This window comes from Trachurus trachurus (assembly GCF_905171665.1).
Source record: "Trachurus trachurus genome assembly, chromosome: 7".
NCBI classification, from domain to species: domain Eukaryota; kingdom Metazoa; phylum Chordata; class Actinopteri; order Carangiformes; family Carangidae; genus Trachurus; species Trachurus trachurus.
Genome location: NC_139901.1, coordinates 15,159,444 through 15,181,178, shown reverse-complemented (window position 1 = coordinate 15,181,178; position 21,735 = coordinate 15,159,444). Strand labels below are relative to the sequence as shown.

The following is a 21,735-nucleotide window of genomic DNA, read 5'->3' as shown; positions in this document are numbered from 1 at the left end:
CTGTGGATCCCAGACTGGGGCTGTAAGCTGTGTGGGAGTGTGAGCCCTGGTTGTTCACCTGGTGGAGCATGTGTTCATAAGGTTTAGTTTTTGTCCTGGTTTGAATCTGACTTCTGCCTCTCCAATCAATTTAAGTGAATCCAACTGAAATCACAAATCAGACTCAGTTTACCATTAAACTGATTCTGAATAATTTTGTCTTTTATGAAAGGTCTAAAAATGACATGAGTGAAGTAAATCTTGGTGCTGTTGCTATTTCTGTTGTCTATTTATTTTTTCATTCATACTTTTTTGTTTGTTTGACCATAGGTGGTCCAGACACATATTTGGTTTTTAAGTCCAGTTATTTTCATGAAACTGTCTTTTTACATCTGTCTCACCCTGCTCCACCACATTACATAATGATAATATGCTCAACATATACACAGGAATATGAGAAGATTATGTAACTCTCTTCACTGTCTTCACAAATCCCTATGAACTTGCTGCAGTCAGATCTTGTTACTCACAGGCAGAAAAAAGGAGTCGTCTACTCTTTAATAATAATACATTTTATTTATAACGCACTTTTACAAGTGCTCAAAGACGCTTACATAAAAATAACAACACAATTAAAATACAGAAACACTGTAGTTTCTTTCTCTCACTCTGGGATGAAATTACAGTGTTTGCTGTTATTTTATGTGGGTGTGTTTATGTTTCCACTGAGACTCGGTGCTTCACAAAACAGCAGAAAACGAGCTGTGCAACATGAAGAGCTGCTGCCACTGCTGCCTGTCGGAGCGCAGGGTTTCTATTTCATTAGAGAACTGAATGGACTTTTGTTTAGTTTACGTTCTCCTCTTTTTTTAAATCACTGACTTTTTTCCCCCCCTTTACTTCATTGCTTCAACTTCTGCCAGGGGAATGTGTCCCCTCCACAGAGAGTGGCCAGCTGAATCACGGGACAAAGGTCAGGAAAGCTCTCAGCTCTGTCGTCAAAAGACACACACAAACACAAGGACACACAGACACACACAGGCAGCATCACAACACAAATAAAGACTCATCTATGTGCCTGTTTCTCATGACCCGACAACTGCTTTGACGCAGTGTGTGTGTGTGTGTGTGTGTGTGTGTGTGTGTGTGTGTGTGTGTGTGTGTGTGTGTGTGTGTGTGTGTGTGTGTGTGTGAATTTTTGAATATCCTCAATCCCTCATGCTCCACCGTTCTAGGTCACTAGGTTTCTCCTCCTTATTTCCGCAACACTCCCTGTGGTGTTCAAAAGAAGGATGGTTTATTTGATCCTTGTTATTCTTATTCTCCCTTTATTCCCTCTTTTTGTTACGTTACAAGGATAAAAACTCGGCAGAGGCTGAGGTGAATCTGGCCTCAGAGGGGGAGAGGTCTGGGCTCTCTCAGGAGGATGAAACACTAGTCTCACCTTCACTGAACAAAGCTGTGCAATCCTGTAAGAATTTGAGAGCTTGTTTAGTTTATCCTTCAGAAGTAGCTTGGGGGTAGATATGGCAGTAAAAAAAAGGAGAGAGATAAATAGTGAGTTCATATGACAGAGGGATTTTTTTTTCAGAAATGGGGCAATATACACAATCCAGTCTGACATTAAGGAGTGATTCCTCTTGAGTTTCTATATATTTGTATGGACTGTAACAATCTTTACGTATTTTAAACCATTATTTGATTGGACCACAACAAGTGATGCTATAGCTCTATAATGTTTATATTGCACTTATTATATTGCAGATCACATGCAATAGTTTTTTCTGTCCTATACAAGATTATCTGAGGCCTCTGAAAAGAGAATACTATTAAATACATAACTGGATGTCTTGTTTTTTTTTTTTTTTTATACAGTTAACAGTGAAACAACAGAGTTCATCAAGCCAATACTCTCCTTGGAATTATAACAACTGTCTCTGGGAACGTCTCATTGACCTCTCTTTCCAAAGCCATATTAACAGAATTATTATTATTATTATTATTATTATTATTATTATTATTATTATTATTATTATTATTATTATTATTATTATTATTATTATTATTATTATTATATATACAAGAAGATGCTAAAGATTTCATAAAAATTCATCCATACTTTTATTTCCAGCCAGCTATGCTACAGTAATGCACTGCTGACAGGAATATCCCAAAACTGTCAGGATCATCTGCAGCTACTCCAGAGTGCAGGTGCCAGAGTTTTAACGAGAAAAAGGAGATACAATCATATAGCATCTGCACTGAGGATGTTACACTGGCTTCCAGTATATTTTAGAAATGATTTAAGAATTTCAGTGCATATCTTTAAGATGTTTCACCTCAGTATCTATCCGACATGCTTGGTTATTCCCCAGACATAAAAAAACTGATGAGATTTTTATGCCATAAGCCATTGGATATGTTACCTAATCAAGAAGTGCTCCTGCTCCATAATCTTTTAAATCTAAACAGAAAACATTTCCATTTGGCTGTGCTTTCTATTCCTTTTTTTAATAGTTTTATTTAACACACACATTGGTTGTTGGTTTTAATTGTTATATTTCATTACAGTAATGGTATTAAATCTATACCCATAATTTCATGTGTCTTAAATGTATGTATTTTTACATCCGCATAGTTTTTCTGGCTTCAACTTCCTTCATAATTCTGACTTTGTGGAACACATTTTGGTTCCAGATGGAAAGAAATGCACTTTATGAATAAAGCTTTTCACTTATAAAATCAGGATTTAATCATATGTGGTTCAGTCACATGTTGGGTTTTGACCTAGTGTTTTTTCTTCTCTATCTGCATCTTTTTGATCTTTTTCACAAATACATCATGTGAAGAGTCAGTCACAGGAGTCTCCACCTGATTCACCTCATCAGTGTGGTTCTTTCTCAACCTGTATGCACTATATGTGCCTGTTTCTGCTGCATGGAGACTGAGACATGCAGTGATACCTGGATGTGGGCTGGTGTGTTTTTGTGTGTGTATGTGTGTGCGCACAGTGTGCTCTGCTGTCACACATCAACTTCATGCTGGGGACTGTTCAACATCCTGACACTGCTGTCCTTGATCAAAGACACCCATAGGGCTGCTGTCACACACGCACGCACGCACGCACGCACGCACACACACACACACACACACACACACCACTCAGGGTGGTTGTAGAAGCACCAGTCAGACTGCAAAGTGACAGCTGCAGTGCCAACAGATGGATCTGTTCCATCACAATTACTGATTATGTTTTTTTTTCTGAGGATGTGGAAAAAGATCTGTATCTGACTCTCACTCAGTTCCAAGCAGGTGTTTGGGGATGGTTACCTGTGTGTGTGTGTGTGTGTGTGTGTGTGTGTGTGTGTGTGTGTGTGTGTGTGTGTGTGTGTGTGTGTGTGTGTGTGTGTGTGTGTGTGTGTGGCAGGGAGTGAGCATGGTTGGCAAGACAACACTCATATCCAAACTTGAATCACACACTTCATTTATTTAAAGGATTCAGCTCAGTTTTCATAACCTACACAGTCAAAGTCACTGCGGCGTTTAGTGGCTGCTAAAGCTGCAATCATGTGACAGTTGTGAAGAAATACACACACATCTCAGCCCTGTTACCTTGGTGCAGGCCAGTATCATTTCATCAAAAGGTGGTACAGTTACTTGAAGAATACAAAGGGAAACACCAGCCATGTGGCACAGCAGTGTGTTTGCACAGCTAAGCTCCTAAATCACAAATTAATGGATAGATACCTGGAACAATCACATTAAGGTATTTAAATGTTAAGAATACAGTAGACTGGTTTATTACATCTAATCAATTGTGATTTGGATTCGGTTTACTAAATATGCAATACCACTGGTAGATGTCACCAAATCTGCACTCCGTATTTTATGATGTACGGGCAAAACAGACCAGAAGGGTTTAGAGATACAGTGAGAATGTGCATCCATACATCCAATATATTATATCATTTCAGTCAGTATGTAGAGTTACATATTGAACTTTTTCAGGTTTCATGGATGTCCTCTGGATCCTTTAACTGACACATCAACAGTGACAGCCATGTTTTCACCTTCCACCTGCATTGAGGAGGCGGAGGGTGATGAATCTGACCCCAGATCAGGGGTTTTCTCTTATTTTTCCACTTTAGGGGTTTTTGAGGTTTCATAGTCAGGTCCCTGCTTCTTCAGGTTTTTGTAGTCTGTGGTGATGGCCACAAACTGGGGAAGAAATTAGATGAAAAAAATATAAAAAAAACAACAACAGAGTCTTGATTATTGATTATTGTAACATCTGCATCCAATAATGCAAGCAAAAATGTAAATCACACTCACAATACTTGTATGTGCACTGTACATGTATTACCTTGTACTGGTATGTGGGGTCAAGCTCATTCCATGGCTCATTTTTGGTTTTCTTCCAGCTAAACACACATAGAGATGAGCACAAGGTTGGAACAAGGTCCATTCATATCAGGCTTAAGAACCTGATACACATCATAAATGGACCTTTCACACAGAGTCACACCATTTTATTGTTAAATAGCATGCAGTGAAATATAACAATGGCTCAGACAACCAAAAGTTGAGGGTCACATTCAAACTCAGCACACAGTATGTGCTTTAAGCCCACTGTGCCACCACCAGGATGTGTGATTTCTAGTGATTTCATCAAGCTTGTAAACAATCGCTGTTGTAAAGAAATGATGAAAGACTTGTAAAGAGAAAAGAGACGGGACACAGTATCATCCTGTGAGCTCGTGTTCAAAGCATTTAGCTGTGTCTGCTGTTATTGGAGTATCATTAAGGGTAGAACAACAGTTTTTGATAGCAGCAGGAGAAGTGGACGTTCAGCCCACACGTGGCTCCAGGGGGAAATGAAAGCAGGCAGGAGACCTTGTTGTCAGTAACGCTCACAGAACAAATCCCTCTGTTTAATTACAGTGGGAAAATGTCCTCCACATGCCCCTTTTGGGAACAATATTATGACTTACAGACAAAGAAATCTGAGATGAATTAGTCCGAAATCAACATTTCCTTGTGAAGACAGGTGTCTTTATATAAAAACAAGCCATCAGCAGATTGCATGTGTACAGTCTGTGAGGCATTTGATACAAACAGCTAAAAAAAAATACAATGATTTTATTTTTAATACAGAGAAATGTGGGTGTCACATATTACCAGACATTGGATTGAAATCTGAAATTTGAAGGTCCTTACACAACATAGGGTGCTTTGGCCAGACGAATCAGGTACATACATGCCCCACCCATTCCCAGACAGATGAAGAAGAACTGTGGGATGAGCTGAAAACAGAGGGAGAGAGAAATAGGGTGACAAGAATAAACTTAAAATCTGATATCATGTTGGTTCATTTACCCTTTGTTGATTTGTCATTTCTACATGATGCACATATCTGAACAATGCACATACAGTGATAACCCTGTCAGAAGCGACTCTTTGTTTGATTGACATTTGATTGAGAGACTGGGTGAAGGCCTAAAGGGTCAGAGCGAACAAACAGCTGTGATTCACAGCCAGGGGTGAAAAAAAGGTCCAACCCTAAAATAAGCTCAGCATTCAAGCTTTTTATGTTTCTCTTTTAGTAACTTGATAAGTGTATATATCCGCAGCAGCTGTAACCTCTGCAGCACAGCCGGTAAAATTGACAGTTTAACAACATAAAGGATGGTTGATTAAAAAAAAACTCCTTCCAAGTTTCCACAGTGAGAGCAACAAGGTCAGGAGCGCTGTTCAAACACTCACTGGGATGTTGGGCTGAAACTGGACACGTACACTGCTGATTCAGAAGATACAGTATTTATATACTCATTTAATAATAACCTTAATGAAAGTTATTGTTATTGTACACTATTGTGTGTTATTATTACATTACAGTTTTCTTTCTTTCTTTCTTTCTTTCTTTCTTTCTTTCTTTCTTTCTTTCTTTCTTTCTTTCTTTCTTTCTTTCTTTCTTTCCATAACCACAGCAATAACAACAATAAAACTATATATAACCATATATAAACTAAGAGAATCATCCTGTATAGACATTAAGCAGCTGGTATTGCAGTGAAAAACAGTAATTTCTTCTCTATGTTGCATCAGCCTCATGACTCCTGACAGTACGTTTACCGAGTGTCTCAGAGAATATGCAAATGTCAAAGCTTCTTCTTACAGTTAAAAAACAGCAGATGCAGCAATTTAAAAACTGAGGAAAGGAACCAAAATCAACTTACATAAGAGAGACTTTCCTCTGTATGTCAGCTGTCAATGTTAACTCCAGTACAGCTCCTAACTCAGTACCTATGAAGTGCATTTGAATAATCTTCTGTTTATTGTAAACCGCATGTTGTGCATAATACTGTATATAATATTACACCTGTCCACCTTTATTTCTGTCTGTCTGAAAATCTTTGACATTTTACCAGTAATACTAATGATACTAATATGAATGGATTATAGTTAAAGATCGGATGATAATTATCTATTGTAAGATGTAACTTGTCTTTTTGTTTGGTGGATTTATGTGAATCAATTTTAAAGGTCACAATGATTCAAATGAGACAAAGTGGGACTATATTTTGAGGCATGGGTCTCAATCTGCTGCTCCGTCTCAGAGTTACCTGTCTCTGACTCTCTCTTCATCTCTGTCTGTCTGACTCTTAAACTTCATCACTCTCTCTAACAGCCTGTCTCTGTCTGTCGCTCACTCTGTCACTCTTGACTGTAACTTGATCAAGGAGGTTTGTTGAGTCTCACAGAGATTTACTCCCTGCCGCCTCTCTCACTCTCTCTCTCTTGCTCTCCTCCTGCCTTTCAGTGTGTCTGTCCGTATGATAGACCATATCAAGGAGTCTCATAGGGATTTCCTCCCTATAGGCTCTCTCTCTCTCTCTCTCTCTCTCTCTCTCTCTCTCTCTCTCTCTCTCTCTCTCTCTCTCTCTCTCTCTCTCTCTCTCTCTCTCTCTCTCTCTCTCTCTCTCTCTGTCTCCTGGGAGGCCAATGACGAGGAGTTAAAACTCTGTCACTTCACTCTCTGACAGCAGAACTGGTAAAAAACAGAAATAATCCTTTTCCCCTGTAGGGACAACTCTCATTTTTAAGTTTAGTTTTTTCCAACTAATGCTTAGATTTTTGTCAGTTTAGATTTATGCGCTCTCTAAAAGTCATGGGAGTGTTTTTAAAGACTTAAGCTTCTCTAAGTTTGACTTGATTTCAGATGAGCCACTGAGGCAACTTAACCTGCTCAATTAGAATTAAAATAAGATTAGATGGGCCAAATTAGATTTAGATCACAGCACTTGTCTTGACTAATTCATTTACCTATATAACACATCAAATACATGCAAAGCACACATTTATACTGTATTTTACAACGGCTAGAGCATTTTACTTACAGTTTATTTGGCCAGATGTGCAATGTTTTCTAAGAAATCTAACTATCTGCAGTTAGCTAAATTATATTTACAGTGGTGTTAGATTATGTGCATTGCTCTACAAGCACAATAAATGCAAGAGAAAATGACAAAGAGAAGAATCCAAAAGCTGACTTCATCATCACATCCACCACTGAATTATTTCTGTGCTAACAACATTTCTGCTCAGTTTTTTTTTCATCATATTTTTGTAAACAAAATTAAGGAAATGTGGAGTGCAAAGACTTAAGACTTATATGGTTTGCTACTCAATTTCATCTACATGTGAAAATATTTTTAATTAGAAAACGAGTTAAAACCACTTTGTTAAAAGGCTACTAACAAGTCAGCACAACAAACTCAATTAGGATTACTTACGCCAGGGTGCTTCTTAGCATGCTCTACAGCTGTCCGAAATATCATCTCTCCAGTTTCTAGAAAAATTTAGGAACATACAATTCAAAGTCATTAACTCAGACCCTTGTTATCAAAAACCACCAGCTCTGCACAGCTGTGCACAGACAGGATTACGACCTGTTGTGCTCTGCAATTGGAGGGAGGAGAGGAGAAGGGGGAGGAGAAAGAGGTCATTTACATCTGATTACAGCTACTTCTGCTCCCATGTTGGTGTGATTACACTGCGCCTGGACACTGAAATGGCTTACATATATTTATTTATTTCAATGATAACGCATCCTCCTTGTAAATATTCATTAACTCATTACTCCTATCAGGGTGCTCAATCAGAGGAAGCTGTGTAAAGCTCCTACAGAGAGCTCACAGGCCCCTTCTTCCCTCATTTCCTTCACTTCTGCAGTTTGACTTTTCAACCCTTTGGGAGCCGGGTGGAGGAAATACAAAAGCATACAAACACAGTGTCCTTTTAAAAGGCCATTGGGGAATATCTATGGCTATGGACCTCTATCTGTAAAGATTCCAGTGCAAGAAGACAGTATAAACAACCCCCTACCCCCCCCCCCCCCCCCACAAAAAAAAAAAAAAAAAAAAAAAACACAGTTGAGAAGCTGCAACGACAAAAAGAAAGAGTGCAAGACAGAGAGTAGGGGGCAATTTGTTCCTCTGAAAATGAAATAGCAAGAAAGTAGTCTTGAAAAAAATACACATCAAATAAAACCAAACGCTTTTCCATGATGACTTTGTCTTGCCTGTTCTTCAAAAACACTCAGGAAGATTGGCCCTCTTCTCCCTAATGACCGACTCTACATCTGATGACCAAGTTCACCACTCCAAAACATAATTATGAACCACGGTCGTTGTGTTTGAGGACATCAGCACATCAGGCACAGTCAAGGCCGGATTATAATTGGGGCACACTGGGCACGTGCCCAGGGGCCCATGGCAACCAAGGGCCCATGGCAACCAAGCCCTTGGTTGCCAACTTGCCAAGGGCCCCGCCCCCTGCCGAGCGAGAGGTCAGAGTGTGTGAGCGGGAGGTCAGTAGTAGAGCGTGAGTAAAAGTAAGCAAGATTATGGATAAAAAAAAGTATTTGAGCGGTGGAGCAAAGAGGAAAAGCAAGACAGAGAAGCGGCGGTGATTGAAGATGTCCCGCGAATCACATCATTTTACAAAACATTCGCTGTTAGTTCGGCCTCGGCCAACATCACAGAATTCCCGGAGCAACCGGAGGAGGATGCAGAACCAGTCCCGGCTCCCCCTCGCACTAGCGCCGCGGTGATGAGAGCAGGTGAGCCGTCGGAGGACCCCGCTTTATAGGGCATGTTAAGTGAGAGCTAGTGATGCGCGGGCTGACCCGTAGCCCGCGGGTCCCGCGGCCAACCCGCGGGGCGGGGCGGTGCGGGTCAAGAAATCCTTACTTTATTTGCGGTGTGGGTCGGGGCGGGTCATTAAAAAAACTGACGATAAAGTCCAGAGTGTGTTATCAGGGGCGCGCTGATGTTGAGGGGAAAGCCGGCGGAGGTGTGAGGGAACCGGATGAGACGGCGGCTGGGCGCATCAGCAGAGCGGGGTTGGTTTCACTGAGCGCAGGGACTGGGGAGGACGAGAGGAGGCGGCCGCCGCGGCCGCTACACGCTGCTCTGTGACTCTCTCACTCCTCATGAGCTCCACAGTCCACTGACAAGCTACCGGCAACACAGCACCTCTGTCTGCCCTTTCAAAGTAAAAAAGGCCGCTGTCTGACGTTTAATAGCGGCGGGGCGGGAATATATTATAGCGAGAGGGGCTATGTCTTGTGTATGTATAGGTTTTGCTGAAACTGGTGTGAACACACACACACACACACACACACACACACACACACACACACACACACACACACACACACACACACACAGGTTCAGCCGCTTGCGCTGAGCTGATGGTGCGTTCAATGACCTGGGCAGTGTGGGAATTCACAAGGGCTGCAATTATAAACAATGAAAGAAGCATGCACAGAGGGATTATCTCATCTTTTGAGCAGGCTTCTTTTCAGTTCACAGAATTGTTTGCAAAGTTCTTAAGACTCAGTGTGTGTATGTTGCTATTTTGTAGTTGGTTTGTCAATTTCATATGTTGGCTGCATTTAGCCTAGCCTACTGTGTGGCTATAAGAATGGCATTCTTGTAAACTCCCTAGTGGTCATTGTGTGGATGTTGTGGGTTGTGTTGTGTTGTGTTTATTTGATCTGCTGTTTGTGTCAGCCTTAGTTGTACTAGAAAGTCTTGACATAATAGTTTGTGATTTTGGTCTGGTTTTGACATGGTACTTCATATACACAATTGTGAATAGGTCTAATTAAGGTGGAGTTTAATGACTTTCCTGGTTTGTAATGGGTGGAGGTGATGTGTGAGATGCCAGCGGTCTGTGCGACAAGGGCCCTCTGGGACCTGGTGCCCAGGGGCCCTTGGGGTGCTAATCCAGCCCTGGGCACAGTGCAAGATCCAGCTCCTTGACAAATAATTGTACATTTCTGGGTTTGTATTAAATGTTGAATCAAATGAAGGAACACTGGCTCTACTCAGCAGAGGATTTAATCTGAACATGGTTAGTGGTGGTGATTCTGGCTTGTATAGTGCCAGAGATGATATAGAATGATATACAATCATGAATACCAAAATAAAAACAAAGAGAAAAGAAGGAAAACACTTTTGCTTTCTTTATACATGGATAACCAGAGAGGGAGCTACAGCAAAAACATCAGAGAGGTGTTGAAGAGGACGAGGACTGTCATTATTATCTTTATTTTACAGCTAGTTGCTGATTACTTTTCTGATTCATATTGTATCCTATATACAAAACTGATGATCAATGTTTGTAATACGATTGTGAATACAGTATGTGAATAATGATTGTTGTTGAAACAAAAATATTCACATCAAATAGTTAAAATTAGCTTGCACAAAATTTTAAATTACTACTTTACATTGACATGACAGCGCAGCAATTATTTTCATAATTTTACAAACACATTTGCAATGAGCTTTACCAAGAAGGCAACACGCTACTGTATGTAGGTTGAAACTACAGTAGCTACAACTCCTCTTCCACTGAACACTGTGCAGGTGTGCAGGTGTGCAGAAACTGAGTCACAAAAATAATGGCATGATCCTTCACAGGTTGGCCACCCTCACAAATACCATCTGTGTGTGCTGCAGTCTGTCAAAATATAGCAGACAGGCAAGAAGCATGGAAACACCAGGTCCATCTGCAGTGAACATCACAGTAGATCAGCAGTGCACACTTTCTATGCCAATAGGACATTCTGCTAGTAGGGTATCTTCTTTTTTTAAACTGATAATAAAAGCTAAAATCTTGTTTCTTACAGAACGATTTAGAATTTTTGACAAGCTCATGTTTTGGATAAAAAACACAATACTGTAGTCCAATCATTAACAAAAAAGACCTCATCTGTCACACACTGCCAGATGTGGGTTTTTAGATTCTGCTCACCCCAAACAAAGGACTGTGTGTCCTAAGCTCTTCCGTGCCTGGTGTTCCCTCTGACCTCCACCATAGCATAAATAGAGCTCTCTAATTGGACGCTGGGCAGACTATGTCCAAAAACAGACAAACAAACAAAAAGGGGTTCAATACAGAGCAGACTTGTTAAATACAATATATGCGCGTCATACTCACAGTATCCCTTGAGTTGTCTGATTGCCAAGTTATCTAACCCATAATGATGATGCTTAGCCTATTGGTCCATGCAATAAATGTGAACTGTTCTGCAAAATGGTGACAGTGCTCACAACAGAGAAAATGGATCAACACAGATCATAACCACAGAATAGAGTGACCATCAAATATGTATGCTTCTTAGAAGTTCATATTACAAATAATTGTAAGATTATTCACCCAAAAATCCAATGTGAAAAGATGTCAGACCTATTTTCTGAACAGTGAGTAAATATTGCATTAAATGAAAAGGTAGAAAACAGCCACTATCCACTGTCCATGTTGTGCCTGCAGTTGATATTTTCGCCTAAATATCAACAAGAAAGCCTCAAATGTAGTGTAGCCGTGGAAACAAATCCTCCTTTAGTTTTACTAATAAACAATTGGCTTGTTCTCCTTTTTTTAATCCCTCTTGTTAAATTTGTATCAGTCACCCTGCAGTAACAGTCCTGTTTTGGCTCTGATTAGCCGAAACAAGACCTGCCAGGGAAACCAGGGTTGCGGTGTGTGTGTATATAATTATGTATGTATGTGTGTGTGTGTGTGTGTGTGTGTGTGTGTTTTACTTGTATGCTGGGCTGGTTGCTTGAAGAGTAGCAGAACAAGCTGAAGGCTTTTGAGCTTTCAGCTGTGGCACAGTCAAACCCCACGTAATACCATTAGGTGTTAATAATGTGAGCCAACAAGGATCAAAACAACACACACACCTGCAACACACTCGACCAGACCTCCACACCTCATACGGTGTGAGCACAGTGTCAAGCTTCAAAGGTTCCTGCAGTCACATGTTCTGTGGATGAGTTGGAATAATGAAATGACAACGTGTAGTTCACTTGGTAAATAAAATTGGGTATTACTTTATAAAGATATCATTATAAAGGACTTATAAATGGTTTACACTTAATTTATTGATTAGCTTGCAAACACTGTATAAATTATTGATAAGATGTTTGCAAAACAATAAAATCAATTTCAGACCAAGTTATGGCAGAGCAATGATATCAATTACCATACCAAATGACCAGATTAATGAAAAGAGTCAAACCTATCATTGTTTATTAACATATTACAGTAAGGCTATAAATGGTTTAAGCATTAACTTGATCTTGTTAAATAGTGAGACTGTATCAGCGTTTGCAAACTGTTGCTGGAACTCAGAGCCTTCCCTCTTCTTCCAGTGTTTACCTGGTTTCTTTTTTCAGTGGTGAAAATGCTCTTTGTTTTTGTTTGTTTTGTTGTTAACGTTAATGTTTTCACTGATTACACCCTGGCTTATTGTGAGCCAATATTAGTGTGTTATATTTCTGTTTATTTACTATGCACAAATATCCAAATATCAGCAAGGATTGAAATAAAATTGAACTGAACTGGGCTGAAGTATTGGGCTTATATTTTGCAGAATAACATTGAAAGTGCATTCTGTTCACCAGCCATTCACAAAAGACACAGCATTAGTTTCAGTGTAAGAAAGTGTCTCTTCTCAGAGCTGGCTGACATTGCAGTCTGTCACTGCAGAGGTCAGTGCATTAACACTATATGACAGAGGACACAATGAATACGTTTTGTTAATCTGAACAGTGGGAGCTGATGACAGAATGACAACATTTTGTTAATCAGTGCCATCTCGTGGTGCAACACTATACTGCAATGAGTGCACTGAGGGGATGGAAAACTGTGGTAGTGAAAAGGAGAGACAGAGGAAAATACAACACTTGGTGTCATCTGTGACACGTGGATGTCTACCGGTCAATCAGAAGCAAAGAGCCGTTTCCATCAGTGAAAATATTTTATAAAAACAAAAAACAAAACAGCAATTCTGTTTACAAAATGATACAAAAATCATTCTCAGAGGATGATCAATAACTTGATGGCTGTTCAATATGAACAGCCTCTTTTGGTATCCTCAGGCATAATGACAATAAAACAAACCAGTGTGAAGTGATGAGGTTTCCCTGCCGACTGACAGCACAGACAGGTGTGTTCCCAGTCAATAATGCTGAATGGTGACTTTGCTGCCACATAAAAAAAACACTGTAAAAAACTCAGCTCCTGCAAACGTCTCTTACATGTCTGAGCTTATATTGTTGTTTGGATGTATGATGTCCACAAGAAAAACAAAACAACCGACCACACTGAGATGTTTCATTTTAACAGGACATTTTCCAGCTATCTGAACAATCAATACAAATCTAAGTACTTTGTTTTTAGTCTCGAATAGTCTAGAAGTGAAGAGCATGATCTTGTTGCCCTTCGACTGAATTCACACATGTGAGGTGAAATGTGAATGAAGGTGTGCACCCCAAAAAGGTAAATACTTCACTTGCAAACTAAGACATGTGACAGCTGAGCCTTTAGGAGGGAACCATAGAAACATCAGTCGCAACAGATGTAGCTATGGAGATGGCAGCAGAAGTTGCTGTTGGAGTCTGTGTGGTAACGGAGGGCTCAGGGGGACGAACAGCAACTGGTTTGGCGAGCTTCATGGGAATGAAGACGTTAGAGGCACCGTGCTCACTCAGATATTCTCCTCCTTTCTCCTCGTAGTCCTGCCTGCTGATCCATCCCTCTCCTGCTGCTTCTCCTGGTGAATGCTCCAGAGCCCAGTCTCTTGCCCCGTGCCAAGAATCGAGGGCTGGCTGTGACGCCATGGTCACCTGCAAAGGAGTGCAAATATTTGAAAACAGGTTCCCTATATTGACAATTCAGACTTTTAGGCCTTTCTTTTGAAAGGACAGCTTGAGAGACAGGAAATGTAATGATAATAAGACTGATGGTGGAGAGATTTAAGCTGTGATCAATATCTGGTAAACAACACATCGACTTAAAATACTGACACATCAACGTATTTCTATTAGTCAAAGTAGTCACTTAGGGCGACAAATGGCAGCAGTCTCACATTAATAGATAATTTATAGTACATGTAAACCAAGACAGAAATGAAGTTAGTGCGAATTATTTGCATCTTCTCATTTTGGAAGTGACAGTCATAACTTTGTGCTGCCAGTTAGTGATATAACAAACATGAGACGCTTTATTGTGGACATTTCTTGATTTTCTGATGGAATTCAGTCTTTGTCAACTTGTGAGTGAGGTATGTTTCAGATCTTTGTTTCAACATTTTGACTGATGAAAAATTAAGTTTTAAAAAGGACACACCTTAAAGTGTGACTGGAAGGGCCTCATAGCCAGCAGCTCTCTCTCCACTCTGTCCCTCATCCCAGGGTACTGCATGTTCCCTCCTGTTAGAAACACATTGCTCACCAGCGCCTCCTGCTGCTCCGGTGTGTACCTGCATGTATTATTGGAGAAGTAAGAAACACGTAAGTGCATCAGAGCTGCAACAACACCAGTGGTGCCCCTCCTGAGATGAATATATCCACTGGTTTCCTCGCTGCTTGGGGACTGCAGGGAAGAGGACAAGCACTTCCAATACACTGCGGTTCAACTCCTTTACAGTATATAAACTTAATCCATGAACTTAATCCTTTCATTACATGTGTCACTATTACTAAAGGAGGTAGAGCATTAACTAAACGTGAGACACACATGACGACATCACAGGTAGAAAATCAGGATCCAGATACAGTTTGTTTCCAAAACATTGACGTTAATGGATAAATGTTGCTACAGACACAAGAAAGAGAAAGATCCACTTTTGTATTTTTATGTCATCATTTGTGCCCGTATACCAATCAAACACAACAGTGTACTGTTGCGATAGCACATGCTATGATTACCTTGCCAAGACATACTGCAGCGTCTCCATCAGTCCCATCTGTTCTTCACCGGTCAACGAGGGCTGGAACAGGATCTCTGGACAGCGTAGACGCTCCGTCCCTACAAACAGCTGGTGGTACTCTGCCATGTTGAACACAGGCTGGAGACAAAATCCAAGTTATTCTTTACTAATGTTAGACGTACTGGCACAAAATGATTAGGCTCATGAGCAAAGTTAGCCAACTTCATCACAATTCTGGCACTCAAAATATTAAAAAGGACAAAAACTCTGATAATTTCCTGCACAGCATTAACAAGGGTTTCAATATCTGTCTGTCTGGGAAGTAACAGTGTCTCTGTGCCACTACCTGAGCCACATTAGTAGTTTTTTCTGGTAGCGTGTCCTCAGGGAAGTCAGGATCCATCAGTGCCACTCCGTCTCCCTCATCCATGGGCTGCTCCAGCTCAGACACCTGGCAAGAGACCAACAGAACAGCCTCAGGCCTCATGTCAGCTGCAGAACATCCACTGCAGCAAACAGGGACAGTCCTACAGAATCCCTCAGCACATTCACCATAATGACATGTAGACCCAGTTATAGGGTCATTAGTTTACAACTTCACCTCAGTGGCTCCTCAATTTGTTAGATGCTGTCATTATATAATGAATAAAATGGATAAAACTACACTCGATGTCTTAAAATATCGTAATACTTTGCTTCCTTGTTAGTACTGGCACCTCAGACATTTACATACCACACTGAGAGCCCAACTATACACCATAAACAGACACTGCTTTTATTACACTACTGTGTACATTTATATGCAATTAATACACTATACGTTTACCCAACCTCCATCTTTCCTTCGGCTCCATCACTATGTAGCAGTTTCTGTCTGCCCTGCTCCACCGCCAGCTGCAGTTTGCTGATGTACGACTGCAGCTCCTCAGCCGAGTCCATGTTGAGTTCTACCAGGCTCTTGTGAAAGTGATCCAGCAGCCCATCCTCCAGCAGCTCCTGCAAACACAAAGTCTTCATGATCACTGCGTAGCACACACCAGCTGTGATTTCAAAAATATATCAGTGCAACTTTTTATTTTTTACTTTTGTACACTTTTATAGTTACATCTCAATTTCATAAAATAATAGGCTTCTTGCACAAAGTTACTTCCTACTTCCGGTACAGCGCCGCTTCATGTATGCCTGTTTCCGGTCACCATCTTGTAGCATCGCAAACTTTACTCTCCGTCAATAAACCGTAATTATTTTTCCCCGATCTCCTTGTAAATATTGTATTGTATATAAGTTTAATTAAATTATTGTTATTTGTTCTTAGTTTATACAATTGTAGTATTTTTAAATTAGTATATTTGTAGTATTTTTAAATTGTAGCCTAGCTAGCGTTTATTGCTATGGTTAAGTTAGCTGTGTTGACAGCAGCACGGGCATAACCTGTAGTTTTTAAATTTAGATTTTTAAAGTTATCTTACTGACTAAAGTTTGCGATGCTATGGATGACCAAGACGGTAACCGGAAACAGGCATACATTAAGTGGCGCTGTACTGGAAGTAGGAAGTAACTTTGTGCAAGAAGCCTATTATTCACTTTCTTACACTTTATTGTGGTTTGTATTTTGTAAGTTTAAGACTCAATAACAAACCATGCAAACTGTTGATTTAACAATGGGTTCCTTACCTGTACTGCCAGGAGTCTGTCCAGTCTCTCTTGGTCAAGCTGCAGCTTCTCCTCCCGGCGGCGAGCGTTGATCTCCTGCAGCCGTCGGAGCTGCTGAGCTCGCCTCTCCTGCCTGTCCTCTACACTCACACAGCCACCTGGCACTTTACCTGAGAATGGAAGTTGCATACGGTGCACCTCCCGCTCATAAAACTCTGGGCTGCGCCACTTTTCCAGCTCTGTGGGGAACACAACATGGAGGAGAAGGGTGGTCAATAAAGATGAAAGGAAAACACATGGGGGTGCATCTCTCACCACGTTGTCTTCAAGTTTCTTTAAATCTATGACCACCTGGATTTCCACCTGCCACAAGGTAAAGGTTTACTGATCTGTAGCTTATCATTGTTCATCTAGATTAATTTCCGAGTTCATTAACTATTCTAGAACCAGGTACTTATTTGCTGCTGTAACATGGAGCTGTAAACTTCCCCAGAGGAGTGGTCATGTTATGTTATGTTGCACTGACATGTTGTACCCTCATGATAATCCACCGCAGTGTAGCTGTGTTCATGCAGCAGCTCCTCCATGCGGCTGAGTGTGATGGCAGCAAGGTGACCAGGGTATTTCAGCTGGAGGAGGCGCTGCAGGTAGGATGCAGCCTGGCTCCCGGCAACGTTGACTCGCTTACAGTTCACTGCATCCAACCTCGAAACACAACCATTTCAACATTAGACTTCACAACAAACAGCTAAAAGTCTGTGAATGCATGCACTAAAGCAAATAAAAACCATCTGTACAATCTCACCTGCCGTTTATAACAGGCAAGATGTGTGAGCAGTGGTATCCAGAGGACAGAACAATGCCCGTATACGGTGGACGAAGGTCCCTCTGGATGTTATTGTGCTGCAAACTATACAAGGCATCCACACCGTAGGAGACGTACGGCACATGGTAGCACTCAAACAACAGTTCTGACATCATCTGTCGACAGTGCAGAGGGTTGCATGGGGCCTCTGTCAGCACAATGGGGTGCTCCACGCTGCCCTATAAGAGTATGGGAAAGTAAAAGTAAGTGACCATCTGGACATCATTGCCATTACATATGAAATACTTTTCACAAAATCATATTTCAGGACTTTTCCAGGACATTTTTCAGCTGCTACAATATTACAGACATGCTAGGCTATATCACGCCATACACTAAGATAATACATCCCACGTCCCATTCATGCTTTGGAGAAGTGTTCTTTTCAAAAAATGTCCCTTATTTTGTACATGATTGTTTCTAAGTATATTCCTCTCTTACCCCCAGAAATCTGATTTAAAGATGTGCACCCTCATGCTCCCATACTGGAAACACTCATCAACTCAAAGTCTCTAGTTTTCTAAGTAGGCCTACTTCTTTGGAAAATAAATCATTGGGGTCTGAAGAAGTCAAACAGAGCTCTGGTAGATGATGTCACAATGTGATAAATAATTTTCCAGGGCAAATGAAGCTTTTCCAGGACATTTGACTTTTTTCTTCTTATTTTGCATTTGTTTTCCATGACTGGAAAATCAACCTGTTTCCAGGTTTTCCAGGACGCGTGGGAACCCTGAGACATCTTATTTTGATAGGAAAACAGAGATATCTGGACTGGAAATAAAACCAAGATAAAAAATAAAAAAAAGACGTTCACATCACGATAAATGTCTACAAACCCCTCAAACATTTCCTTCTCTTGTTGAAAAGGCACTGACAGGAGGGGAAAAGGTGAAGTCTACCTCCGGCACCGTTAACTTACCTCAGAGCCGATGCCCATGTGTGTGAACACATGGTCGCAGATGAGCTCCTGAATCTCGAAGTTGACCACCACGTTTCGGTCGAACTGGCTCTTGAGCAGCCACCGCAGCGGCTCCAGGTTGGGGATGTCGTTGCCGATCTGGGTCTCGCTGCGAGCGGCGCCTCTGCTGCGCGCCGCCACCGACCTGAAGACCAGCCGCGGGGAGGCGAAGTCCGCCCCCGGAGCCGCCCAGCCGGCCCGGGTCTGGAAGGAGCCGTTGTCTATGACTATCGGGGCCGGGGTGGAGGACACACACTGGCCGGGAATCTCAAAAGTCGGGTCGGGAGAGGCTTTGCAGTCCTGAAAAGAAAAGACTTGACAGACCGGTCGCTCTGTGGAAGCCATTTTGGAAGTGCGCCACCGCAAAATACACCCGAGTGGAAACTCAGTGTCAATGACATATAGTTCCGACTCAACATAACAGTACAGGTGTTGGATCTATGCAGAGGAGTGTGCCGAATAATATTTAAATAGTAGGCTAGGCTACTAAAGCAAAAACAACATAGAAAAAATAGCCTATAATAAACATAATGGTTTTACTGCTTCAATAATGCAGAAAAAAACAACATGACCTCACATTTTGACTAATATGGCAACAAAAGATTGGAAACACCCAATTACCGTACGTTTATCACCTTTAATATTTATTGGAAAATGTAGCCTAATCATATGAAGCACGTCAAATGTGTCAACAGCACGGTAGCCTGTTAAAATGAATATAGATAGTAGCCTACCGAAAATAGAAAATGGAAGAACAATTGACAGTTCAATTAAATGTGATATAAACACTTAAAAAGAAAATGATAATATAGAGTGTAAAAATCATACAGTCTATGGTAAAAAAAACAAAAAAAAAAAACGCACAAATACAGTTGTAGAATAAACCAGAATAAATCTTATGTGTAGGCTATGTTTAACCACCAGAGGTCGCAGTATGCAGACCCTGTGAGATGATGAGACCATGAAGCCCTGATGAATCAATAGGAAGAAGACGGTCTCTCAGATTGAGCCTGTAATCAAGACGTTCTGTTGGCTAAGCATTTGGATTCGTATAGCTTTTTATTTAGGCTATTTAAAAAATAATCTGCTGCAATAATTCATTTTTATGGAATAAAAAGAAAAAAAAAGAAAAAAAAGACGTTTGTCACAGAGCTACTTCTGCTGCAAAAGGGGGGGGGGGGGGGGGGGGGGGGTGGATATAGTAGCCTAATAGGCTAATCTCACTACCGTTTCCTTCATCACTCAGCACCTAAAATGTGGGGTCAGTTGGAAATACTTGAGTCCATTTTGAAGACAGTGAAACCATGTGAACAGACATTTTCCCTCAGGCCTGAGATCCCTGATTTCTCTGTGTCTGCCATCCTGTTATTTTCAGCTGACCGGGCGAGGCCACAGCTGGTGATGTGGGACACCTGCACACCAGAGCTGCTGCACGTCCCAGCCGAGACCACTCTGCTCAGACCTTTCTGTTGGTAAACACGTCGGAGATCTCACTCTGTTTTTGTGACCCTGCTGCATGATCTTATGCACCCAGTGAAGTGTACAGTGTCAGATACTTAACACACGAGCAAGTATGGTTGAACCCTCTGTAGATTTCCTTTTTTGTTTTCATTGGAGGGTGTAGTCTTTTCTCTGTCGTTTGCGGAATTCAAATTCGCAACATTTTTACAGTCAATGTATGTAAAGGGTAATCTGAATTAAAATTAAAACATCAGATGCATTTTTTCTATACAGAAGTAGGCTATTTTTAAATTTTCACATCACAGTAGATTTAGTCATTCTTCACATTCTGCAATTAAATAGCGAATTGTCTTCAATATAGCCTACTGTAAAATTAGGATACAGAACTGTCTTTACAATGGTCGTCCAGTAGAACTTTATTAATCTCAAATATGCTGGCAATATTTAGAGTAATAGCCTATAAGAACTCATATATAATGAATTTCTTATCAATTGAGTAAAGAGCAGCAGGACATTTACAATATAATAACAATTGTGATGATGAAAATGTAGTAGCCTAATAATAACAATAGTTATAATAGTATTATTATTATTATTATTTGTATGGCATTATAACACAAATAGGTTCTTCAGGGTGAAATGCAAATTAAATTAAAAAGATATCATACAATGAAAGCTTTTTTATGTCTTAAGACGTGAGATAAACATGAGATCTTATACTTCATCTGATCTCCTCTGGTTGATTAATGCAAAGCCCTGAAGGCAAAGGCCCCACATCCTTTGGTTTTTAGAAAATGGTCAGCAACAAACTACCAGAGCATCTCAGACTGAAACCTGGTTCAGGGGGACACAAAGACAAGAGGGACCTGCACAAGCCCGACTTTAAAATTATTAAAAGACTTTTAAAACCAATCATAAAATAAATTGGCAACAATAGAGGCTTTAAAGGACCAAGTGAAGACTTTTTGTAATGGTGGCAGCAAAATAAAATGCCTATTCAGGCTGTAATATTTTCTTCAGTCTACTGCATGTTGTATTACTGTAACATAGAGCGAGGATATCAAACTTCCTATATTTGAATTTATCATATTTTGCTCTTATGCTGACATTTTTTTTGGTTTCACTGAAGTACCTGTCTTTGCTGAAAGAACATCACCAGTAAAGGAAGTGTGTTTAGTGCAGTGATTGGGTATGTTTCTTCGACAGCACAGACATTTTGGAGTGGAGGATGAAAAGGATGAAGGTAGGAAAATGTGTTGCATGTATGTGTGGGAGGAGTGTTACTGTATGAAGCTTGATGGTGTGTCACTGAAGCATAGCACAGTTCACTGCTCAGGCACAAAGCTCTAAGTGACTGCCGCCCCCTCCTCCTGATGCTAATAAGCAGATCTAGGTCAGCTTATCCTCTCTCTCTCTTCTCTCTCTCCATCTCAGACACACACACACACCACATTTTCATACAGTATACACATCCAATGCACATATGGCCACAAACTCATATAAATACACCCCCATCTATGTTTTCTCCTC

The 21,735-nt window shown here is 40.7% G+C and overlaps 2 protein-coding genes across 2 annotated transcripts; both read right to left on the bottom strand.

The window, feature by feature from the left end:
- Nucleotides 1-3,476: 3,476 nt before the first annotated feature.
- LOC310988440 (NADH dehydrogenase [ubiquinone] 1 alpha subcomplex subunit 4-like 2) lies at nt 3,477-7,912 on the bottom strand. The gene is made up of 4 exons (XM_083975034.1): nt 7,773-7,912; nt 5,197-5,282; nt 4,343-4,400; nt 3,477-4,197 (listed from the first exon to the last, which is right to left on the bottom strand). The coding sequence occupies exons 1-4, from the start codon at nt 7,815-7,817 to the stop codon at nt 4,111-4,113; spliced, it is 276 nt and encodes a 91-aa protein (XP_083831160.1). The 5' UTR covers nt 7,818-7,912; the 3' UTR covers nt 3,477-4,110.
- A 5,448-nt stretch (nt 7,913-13,360) lies between these two features.
- Nucleotides 13,361-19,089, bottom strand: actr5 (actin related protein 5; the record flags this gene model as incomplete). Its single annotated transcript, XM_083974730.1, has 9 exons — nt 13,361-14,183; nt 14,686-14,818; nt 15,267-15,406; nt 15,615-15,719; nt 16,100-16,264; nt 16,943-17,160; nt 17,457-17,626; nt 17,727-17,965; nt 18,706-19,089. 9 exons carry the CDS (start codon nt 19,087-19,089, stop codon nt 13,881-13,883), a joined length of 1,857 nt encoding a protein of 618 aa, XP_083830856.1. The 3' UTR covers nt 13,361-13,880.
- Nucleotides 19,090-21,735: the final 2,646 nt, after the last annotated feature.